Source organism: Cryphonectria parasitica (assembly GCF_011745365.1).
Source record: "Cryphonectria parasitica EP155 unplaced genomic scaffold M406scaffold_8, whole genome shotgun sequence".
NCBI lineage: Eukaryota > Fungi > Ascomycota > Sordariomycetes > Diaporthales > Cryphonectriaceae > Cryphonectria > Cryphonectria parasitica.
The window spans coordinates 337,500-346,942 of NW_024468916.1; the positions used below are offsets into that span (position 1 = coordinate 337,500).

A 9,443-nucleotide genomic window follows, 5' to 3' on the forward strand; every position below is an offset into this window, starting at 1 on the left:
TCTACTGAGAAGTAAGAAATAGGAAGGAGGAGGAAGAGGAAAGAGAGGGGAGAGAGGATGAAAGGTCCTTTAGGAGGTTGAACAGAGGTAGTTCCGTGGAAGGGGGTCACACAGATACCCATTAGGAAATCTTGTACTATAATACTGATTGATATAGTTAATGGATGCTGATGCATTGAACCCAATTATTCTTTCTCCCTTCCTCTTCAACTCACGTCTGTATGATGTAGTCGTTTAAGCTATCCTCTTCTCAGTGACTTGGACGGTCGCAGCCTCGACGATCAAGGCCGCCGAACACTGTACAAACAGACGCACAAGTATACTGTGAGTGGTACGACGGCCCTCATAAGTGTTGGAAGTATATACATTAAAGTTACATATGTAAATCACGGAGAACTCGAGGATTAGCGGCCGTGAGTCCGAGAAACAGTACTTTCCACCTGAGAAAGGAACTCTATTTTCTTGTTTTTGTTTTTTGTTTCTTTTTGCATTCTATATATATATAGAAGCATGTATCTGACTCAGCGTAGGAGAAGCTCCTCTTCCATTTGGATCTCGTACATTCTTTCATGGGAATAAAGCCACTTTCAAAACGACCGTGTTGGAATATCTGGGAATCTTGGAAAACGATAGACCTAGAAAGCAAAATTCCAGTCATACAGTAAGAAGTTAAGCAAAAACGCCAGCGGGAGCAAGACACGATGCCTGCAATAATAATGATAAAAAGCCCCAACCACTATCCCGACGAAGAATTGTCTTAATGAACACCAACCTGCCTGGCCATCTGCGTCTCCGGGTTTGGCGTCAGACGCATGGCGGCAAGACCAGGCTCGGGCATGCGGTCGGCCATCCTGTCGTTGATGAGCTCCATATCCGGCGAGACGGACCTCACGGGATACTCGTTCGCAGGGGACGAGGCACGCAGGAGCCTGGATGTGGTGGGCTGGGGCGAGAGGATGGTGGGCGACTGTGGGGAGGTGGGCGAACCCTCGTCAATAACGACGGTCGTGGGCACGGGGCGGGCCACAGTGGGCTTGACGGCCTTGGCTTCGGGCCCGGTGCGGATGCTGGACGGAAGAATCTGCTCGAAGCCCTGGGAGAGCGCGACGGTCTCTATCGATTTGAAGTACTGTTGTTTGTGCGTTTTGGGGTTGTCAAGTCAGCTTTGGTGTGACCTGCAAAAGGGGGGGGAAAAAAGAAAAAGAAAAAAAAGACGTGATGAGGGAAGAATGAATAAGAGAGTTGTTTTCTTACCTTGACCGTCTTGACTTGCAGTTCCAGCGTGGCATCCTCGTCACACACAATCATAGGGTGAGGGTGCAATTGCAGGCTGGAGAGGGTCCACATGTGGTTGACGCCCTGCTCGATACATTTCTGCAGGGCGAGGGCCTTGCGTGCGCCCAGGATGATGGCGATGACCTCGCGGGCCTCGAGCACGGTCTGCACGCCGACGGTGAGGGCCATCTTGGGCACCTTGTCGAGATCATTGCCGAAGAAGCGCGAGTTGGCGAGGATGGTGTCGTAGGCCAGCGTCTTGACGCGGGTGCGCGAGGCCAGGCTGGAGCCCGGCTCGTTGAAGGCGATGTGGCCGTCCTCGCCTATGCCCGCGAGGAACAGGTCGATGCCGCCCGCCCGCTTGATCTTGGCCTCGTACTCGACACACTCGGCCTCTAGGTTGGGCGCGTTGCCGTTCAGGATGTTGACGTTGCTGGGGTGGATGTTGATGTGCTGGAAAAAGTTCTTCCACATGAAGCTGTGGTAGCTCTCGGGGTGGTCCCTCGGGATCCCGATATACTCGTCCTTTTTATGGTCGACGAGTTAGTAAGTACTTACTTGCTTGATGGTTGCAATGAAATTTGGCATTGAAGATATATGTTTATGTGGATTTTGGAAGCATACCATGTTGAAAGTGACCACATTCTCAAATGATATCTGCAGAATAGTTGTACTCTATTAGCATCTGTATGTGTGTATGCTTCTATTCCAAGGGCGGGAGAAAAACATACCTCGCCAGCCTTGTACTTCTCCACTAGAATCTTGTAGACGCCGAGAGGGCTAGAACCTGTAGGGAGGCCCAGAACGAAGGGGTGGGAAGGGGTAGGGGCGAAATGCTTGATCCTCTCCACGACATAGTTGGCGACGTAGGCACTGGCCTGGTCGGAATCGTCACGGATGATCAGTCTCATTTTTTAATTTTTTTGGGGTTGTGGCTGACTAGCTATGTGTAGGACGATGGGTTTTGATTGTAGTAGGATAATGCAAAATGATGAGTCTTGTTGCCTTGTGTAAGAATGTATAGAGAGAGGGGTAGAGAGGGAGAGAGTTGCGCGTGTGAGTGTGTATGGGTTGTGTCTATGAGGGAAGAAGAACACAGGTGAAATTCCTACTAGGACAAGCCAGAACCACGGACTATAGTAGTGATAAGAAAGGCTTCGTTCGGGCAAGCAAATGACCTCAGTCTCCAAGTCTCACACACACACACACACACTTACACGAGTCGTCACCGATCACCGGCCGGGCCATAGCCGAAACAGGATATCAGACATGCCACTGGATGAGGGCTATCAAATCTGAGAACATAAAAAAGTCACCAACCAGTGGAGAGAGCACACGCACACGCACACACACGCGCGGCGAAGACTTCCTCTGGTGGCGGTCTGTGGGGGCCCTTCCTGACAAAGGAACGGGCAAGGTAGAATGGAACGTTCACACAAATCATAACGATGACGATGGTGGTGGTGAAGGGGCCGGATAGACTGTAGACAAATTAAAAAAGGGCATCAACCCACCGTGTGAAGTCTTCCGGCGGCAACAGTGCCAGGGCAGCGGGCGATGGTGCGGGCAGATTAGGCCAGATGCAGATAGATTTGGTTGACGTTGTATCCGGCGATCCGTCAGGGCCAGGGCAGGACAGGGCATGTGCCATTGACTGAGTGGATTGATTCGGGGATGTGCTACCCACGCAAGAATGGCACAGGCAAACGGTGAGTATCCACTATTTTGCCATTCTGTTTGCATACTTTGGCTCACTGACATGACACGACCCATTCATTTAGTGCCCGTGGACGCCAAAGTAAAGTAGCAGTAAAAAGCGTCATGGTACATAGTTAGTTTGGGTCCCGGCAGGGCAGACGAGGTGTCAAAAGATAGAACAGCCTATCTCTCCCTCCATCGGGGTCTACTCTCCTTACCTGACACACTCCTCAACAGTTGACTGGCTGTTAAACATGGTAATGCTTGTGGGTCGTATTTCTCAGCAAGCCTGTCTTTTCTCTGGGTGCTAAGTTGCATGCTGCAGGGTTAGCAATGTAGGCTTTTTCCTTCTTCACTTCTTTCTTCTTGCACATACTATATTTTTTCTCTACTGGCATGAATATTATGTTCTCTCTTTATTTTTGCCCTCCTTTCTTTTCTTTTACTTCTTTTCTTCTCTTCTTCTCTTCTTTTCCTCTGACGGTTGAGGTGCAGAGGAGCAGATGAGATGGGAGGATTTCAAACACAAGGTCCAATTTTCTTCCTTTTTTTTTTTTTTTACAGTGAATTCACAGTGAACTATACTGGCCCCTCAATCCGCGTGTCGACGTTGCATTCTATGCCGGCAGACCACTGTAGTACCCCTCCTTACACCCGCACCCCTCTTTTCCCCATGCAAACCAATACTCGGGTTCCCAAGAATTCCAAAGCCTCACTCATCTTCACACTACTAACAACCAAATTGTGTGAACGGCTGGACGGATCTGACCTTTGGAATCATTTGCCACATCTGAACCTATAGTTCCTTTGATCTTGTCAACCCCATTTATCGCAAAGAGATTGGGTGCAATGCACGTCAGCAAATCGGTAGTTCTACAAGACCCGGTTCCAGAACTTTTCCAGCGACGATCCGCCGCCGTTGGCATCAAAGCGCAACGTTACTTCACCATGTTTCGAGAGGCGTGCGTGGTTGTACTTACCACAACCACGCCCACCTTTGGACACACTCCAGACAGTCGGCATATTCTTGACCTACTGGGCCCCGTCCGTCCATCCCTCTCTCTCAGATTAGCTTCTTTTGCTAATCGTACCTTGCCATGTTCATCATCTTGCCTTGCGGCTATTAGCGTTCACCCGCCAAGTCCTGGTCTTCCTCTTCTTTCTCTCTTGCTACTACTACTACTACTACTGCTACCACCACCACCTTCATTGGTGTTGTTGGGGGGCCTTCCCTCCACTTCCTCCACCTCCTCCATCTCCTTACATGTGGATATGCTGTGCCTAGTGCACAACATATCGAGATCACCTTTTGAGGTTGAACGTTTAAGCTTGTTTAGTAAGAGAGAGAGGTACTGCCAGAGGTCAATGGCCCTTTCTTTTCTGGAAGAGATCAGGCAAACAAATTGTGCACATTCTTTCCTGGCTCCTTCGGTTCGTCTATTACGCATTCCTTTCGCCTTGCCCCCCACCCCCCCCTCCCCTTCTTCTTTCTAGTTTTCTCGTGGGGAAACGGCCCAGCCGACCACGCTGCCGTCCAAGTGACTGCAGAGTGTGTATTGCACCATCCTGACCATCCTGCAAAGAATGGGCTCGTAGCATTCTCAGAGGGACGACGTAGCCACCACCACATGTGCTAGTTAGTCTCTTTGTCTACCCACACCCTGTTCGGGCGCATCTTTCCAACCACTCTTTGTTTATCCTTTGATACGACCCTCTCTTCCTCTCCTGACCCTCTCTTTCTCTGACCGGTGCAAAGGGATCCAGTTCGCCGCAAACGCAACTGCAACGGCAGACATACGGGCCCGTGTGACCCAGTAACGTCGCCCACATAAGGTCTGACACACATACACACACACACCCACACGGCCCAATCCTACCTCTTGTTTAAGAGAGAACAACAGACCGACAGTTGCCTCGTGGGACGCAAGAATTGGACAAATCATTTCTGCCTCCTCCTCCTCTCCCCCCTCTCCCTCGTCCTCTTCCTCCTCTTGCACGATTGGCTTGGTGTATCCAGCTGGATCTCATGGCATAAAAAGGGTATTCGATAGAATATACCCCCCCCCCCTTTTTTTTTTCTCTTTCTTCTGCCTCTTGAGTGTCTGCTCCATAAAGTAGACTCTGTGAATATTGGATATTCTCGAAACGACTCTTACTACATCTCCCTGTTCTCTTTGCCTCGACTGAGAGGCAGCCGCTCGTTTTCTCGCAATGCCAACTACAATCAGGGAGATCTTCGCTGCGGCGATCAAATCCCTACTGAGGGGCAAGTCGTTCATCGCCGCCTTGTTATCTTTCTGGATTAGTCCCAACGTATTCAAGACTGCCGGGTCTGAGTCGATATCGAACGGTACAACAACAACAACGACTACCTCCTCAACCTCATCATCAACAACAGCAGCAAGGCGGAGTGTCGATGACTTCCTCAAAGAGGTCGAGGCACTGTTCCTGGGACCGATCGAGGACCCCTCGTTGAGGGAGTTCTCGTCGAAGTTGAAGGTGCAGTTCCGAGATGGCCTCTTGAACAACCCGGCATGTATGTTACCATCCTACAACCACCAGCTGCCCAGCCGGTCCGAACATGGCCAGTACCTCGCCCTCGACGTCGGAGGTTCGACACTACGAGTCGCCCTGGTGGAGCTCCTGGGCAAGGAGGCCCAGGGCAGTGGTGCGAGCCGGATCGTGCGACAGGACTCGTTCAGGATCGACCGTGACGTCAAGGATCTCGAGGGCATGGCCTTTTTCGACTGGGCAGCCCAGAAAGTCGTGAGCACGGTTGCGGAGGCGCTGGACGCCAGGAACACCCCAGAGGATCCGCTGCTCATGGGCCTGGCCTGGAGTTTTCCTATCGAGTAAGTGTCTCTCTCTCTCTCACTCTCTCGCGCTCTCTCTCACTCTCACACACAAATTGTTCATCTGTTGGGTTTCCTCTTTATTGACGCTCTTCTCTCTTTGTCTTTTCTTCAGGCAAACTTCTCTCAAAGGCGGGAAACTGCAGAGCATGGGCAAGGGCTTCAGGGCCTCCAATGGTCTTCTAGGCCAAGATCTCGGCGGCATCATCAAGTCAGCGTGCCGCTCACGAGGCCTCGCCGTCGAGCTGGCCGCCATCGTGAACGACTCGACTGCGGCTCTCCTGTCAGAGGCCTATCTCAACTCCTCAACCCGCTTCAGCCTGATCCTGGGCACAGGCGTGAACATCGCCGTGCACTTGCCAGTGGCGACCGTCGGACGGGACAAGTTTGGCGACCGCCCCTCGAGCTGGTTCGACAAGGCCACGCATGTGATTGTGAACACCGAGCTGGGCATGTTTGGCAAGGGCATCTTGCCCGCGACGCGCTGGGATAAAGCGCTCAACGCTGCCCACCCGAAGCCCGACTTCCAGCCCCTCGAGCACTTCGTCAGCGGCTGCTACCTTGGCGAGGTGTGCAGGCTGGTGCTGATCGAGGCTATCGCTTCGACTGGGGTGTTGGGGGGTGTCGTCCCACCGTCGTTGCTGCTTCCTTACTCTCTTGATACAGAGACGATATCATTGATAGAAGGGTATGTTTTTGTCTTTTTTTTTTCCCCTAAAAAATATGTCTCGTTCTTGTCTTACACTCTTGGCTCATCCTTCCTCTTCTTCTTATTTCAAACAAAACTAACCGACTTTCGGTTGCTTGTACAGAGATAATTCGCCATCACTAGAACCATCCCTCGCCTTGTTCAAACTCCGCCATCCATCCCCTTCCGAACCTGTAAAGGCAGACATCCTCTTCATCCGGAGACTGGCTTCCTCCATATCGCGTCGCTCCAGCGCCATCGTGGCAGCATGTCTCTTCGCCCTCTGGCAGTTCAAAAACGAGGCCGAAGCAGAATTTGGCAACATCAGCGGCAGCAGTAACACTACTGTGACTGCTGCTGCTGTTGCTGCAAAGGAAGAAGAGCGGAGCCTCGACGATCATGTGGTCGCCTTCAATGGCTCTGTGATTGAGCAATATCCGCAATACCTCGACAACTTGCAAAGCTATATTAATCATCTCTTCTCCACCACCACCACCACCACCTCCTCCTCCTCCTCCTCCTTTTCTTCGGCCGAAGGAATCAAGAGTTCTGGGTCCATTAGCCTCGTGGGTGCTAAAGAGAGTTCGTTGCTAGGTGCAGCGGTCGCTCTGGCCTGCCTGGAGGAAGGCAAGGCGAACTGAGAGAATTGATGGACCTGCATACGGTGTGACGGCCAAAAGTACATATATGCACATGTTAATACCGGGCCACCGTTTGGTTGTACAACCAGTAGGGGAAAGCGGCATATACAACCCACCTGACATCGGGATTCTTCGAGCATATGTTTGGACATAAGGGCGCAACATTGACATGAATTTTTTTATTTATAAGCGGGCTAAATAATACCTTTAATATGCATTGCTCTTAAAGAAGAAGATAGCTTGATAAATCGTGCTTTGCATACTTCTTCTGCCTAGGAGAGGATATCACATTTGATTCCCCACAAACAAATTTGCCAATGTCCCGGTGCCCAGTGTCCATGCTCCCACCCCAAAGAGAGAAGGAAAGAGAAAGAAGAAAAAATTCATTCGCAGTAAGAAGTAGAGTAGAAATCACTTGTACACATAGACAGGAACCCATGGTGTTGACGCCTTGTCATATAACCATCACATCAGCGCATGCCATTGTAAGATTGACACATGCTCCCAGTCAGCGGACTAACCAACAACAAAAAGGACATAAGATCCCTCAGTCTGAAGAAAAATATCGCTTTGTCCTGTTGCGAACCTGCTGCGCTTTCAGATCAGGAGGCACGATGGTATGATGTACGACGTGAGGACGGTATATTGCGTCGACCGGAGGCATCCTGTATAGAAGCTATAGTCAGCTTGAGCCGCAGGAGGAAGAAGAAAGATATAGATAGTCGTCACTGACCAGTCATCCAGACTAAGAGGGAAATATTCGTAGAGCTCCTCCTCGTCATCTTCGGGGTTCTTCTGCTGATTCAGACCAGCAGCGAGAATCTTGGAAAATTGTGGAGAGATGGAATCAGAGTTTGAGCGGTTGGGGCTGCGCTCGTCCTCGGAGAGGGACAGGTTGATAGGCAAACTCGAGGGCGGTGCCGCCGAGCGCTGGAAGGAGTTGCTTCGTGGTGTAGCAGGGTTGGGCGTAACACTGCTGAGTTTTGCTGAGATAGATGCATCTAATGACCATGCTGGCACTGGTGGCCGGTTCGGATTGGGTGATACTGCCACTGCAACTTTCTTGGAAGGGTGGGGACTTTGCTGCTCATATGATGATGGAGTGGGAGCCCAGTCGCCTGGTTGTTGTTGCTGCTGCTGAATTTGTTTCCAAGAGTCAGCAAAGAACATAGTTGGGACGCTCGAGGACTGCAGCCTGCATCTCTTCATACCTGTATACTACCTAGCGAGTGGTATCTTTGCATGTTCTCCCCAGCTTCGGTGCCCTTCTCCGTCTTGGGAACAGGTGTCGCAGCATCCGCCGTGGATCCAGACGCCCGCTTCTCTGTTGTCTTCTTCTCGCCCGACAGAGGAACATCCTTACGACTGTCAAAGTTCCTGGGGCTTCGGCCTCGGACGATGACGGGCCCAGACTGTATCTCGGCGATCTTGATGAACTGGCCGTTCTTCAGCTTGCTGAGCAGGTTGATCTGCACGACGTAGTGCTGCTGGAGCCCTTTCCTGCGGCCGTTGTTCGCGGTCGCGTGCTTGAACTGGAGCCTCTTCCAGGAGACTGGCAGGGCGATCCGGTTATGGTCCAATTCTTGTCCGGCCGACAGATCGAGGGGAATGTTTGGTGGCGCAGCCGGTGACTTGGTGTCTTCGCCGTTGGATGACTTCCAGGGTATTGATATGATTTCGGTAGGCTTGCCCTCGATCGACTCGACAGCAGAAATGGAAGCTGCCAGCTCGAACACGGGAAGCTGCTGGCCCTGTTCGTCAATGATATGGCTGATGTGTCGAGGCAGCGTGATCTGGCCGGAGCACTGCCATAGGTTCCTCCGATAGCACGTCAGCTCCAGTGGCCGCCCGGTGTTCTCGCCTCCAAAGACATCCTCGGCGACGAAGAACATTCCCAGGAGCTCCGCCGACAGGTTTGCCTCGGCGTAGATCCCAGACCCGTCGACGATCTGGGCCTTGAGCAGTGGTGCCGAGAAGCCGAGCAGCTTATTGTCAAGCTCCTGGGCGGGAGAGCCCTCGTTGAACGGTCCATTGTCGGCGGGTACGTCGAAGGTGGGGCGGGCGGAATAGGAGAAGGGGTCTTCGAACGTGTTGAAGCTCTCGAAGTCGTAAGAGGGCGTAAATGGGAGCGGTGCGAGGCCATGTACGCCATCACTGCAAGAACATGAAGGGTCAGCACCAAGGAGCCAGACGTCATCCACCACGAGACCGTGGCCCTTCGTTAAAGAGGGGAGAAGGGTCAATCCGCTGCAGGACAAGTCTGCAGGACCAGCGGGTCCTTCACGTGTC

The 9,443-nt window shown here is 51.9% G+C and overlaps 3 protein-coding genes across 3 annotated transcripts; 1 reads left to right on the forward strand and 2 right to left on the reverse strand.

Moving 5' to 3' along the window:
- Positions 1-351: 351 nt before the first annotated feature.
- Positions 352-2,354, reverse strand: M406DRAFT_357679 (glucosamine-6-phosphate isomerase). The gene is made up of 4 exons (XM_040923745.1): positions 2,007-2,354; positions 1,900-1,932; positions 1,255-1,800; positions 352-1,129 (listed from the first exon to the last, which is right to left on the reverse strand). Exons 1-4 carry the CDS (start codon positions 2,184-2,186, stop codon positions 758-760), a joined length of 1,131 nt encoding a protein of 376 aa, XP_040772280.1. The 5' UTR covers positions 2,187-2,354; the 3' UTR covers positions 352-757.
- Positions 2,355-4,118: 1,764 nt separating this feature from the next.
- M406DRAFT_357680 (uncharacterized protein) lies at positions 4,119-8,172 on the forward strand. Its single transcript, XM_040923746.1, has 5 exons — positions 4,119-4,404; positions 4,738-5,825; positions 5,941-6,513; positions 6,638-7,819; positions 7,888-8,172. Exons 2-4 carry the CDS (start codon positions 5,185-5,187, stop codon positions 7,152-7,154), a joined length of 1,731 nt encoding a protein of 576 aa, XP_040772281.1. The 5' UTR covers positions 4,119-4,404; positions 4,738-5,184; the 3' UTR covers positions 7,155-7,819; positions 7,888-8,172.
- A 78-nt stretch (positions 8,173-8,250) lies between these two features.
- Positions 8,251-9,047, reverse strand: M406DRAFT_323807 (uncharacterized protein; the record flags this gene model as incomplete). Its single annotated transcript, XM_040919818.1, has 2 exons — positions 8,251-8,291; positions 8,366-9,047. A coding segment is annotated over one exon (671 nt), but the record flags the coding sequence as incomplete, so codon positions are not given.
- Positions 9,048-9,443: the final 396 nt, after the last annotated feature.

Bases quoted from the DNA above. Each gene is read 5' to 3' on its own strand.
- M406DRAFT_357679 (XM_040923745.1), bottom strand. From the start codon at position 2,186: ATGAGACTGATCATCCGTGACGATTCCGACCAGGCCAGTGCCTACGTC. The intron at 1,933-2,006 runs GTATGTTTTTCT...ACTATTCTGCAG, and splicing joins AGAAGTACAAGGCTGGCGAG to ATATCATTTGAGAATGTGGT. The intron at 1,130-1,254 runs GTAAGAAAACAA...CACAAACAACAG, and splicing joins TGCAAGTCAAGACGGTCAAG to TACTTCAAATCGATAGAGAC.
- M406DRAFT_357680 (XM_040923746.1), top strand. From the start codon at position 5,185: ATGCCAACTACAATCAGGGAGATCTTCGCTGCGGCGATCAAATCCCTA. The intron at 5,826-5,940 runs GTAAGTGTCTCT...TCTTTTCTTCAG, and splicing joins GCCTGGAGTTTTCCTATCGA to GCAAACTTCTCTCAAAGGCG. The intron at 6,514-6,637 runs GTATGTTTTTGT...TTGCTTGTACAG, and splicing joins ACGATATCATTGATAGAAGG to AGATAATTCGCCATCACTAG.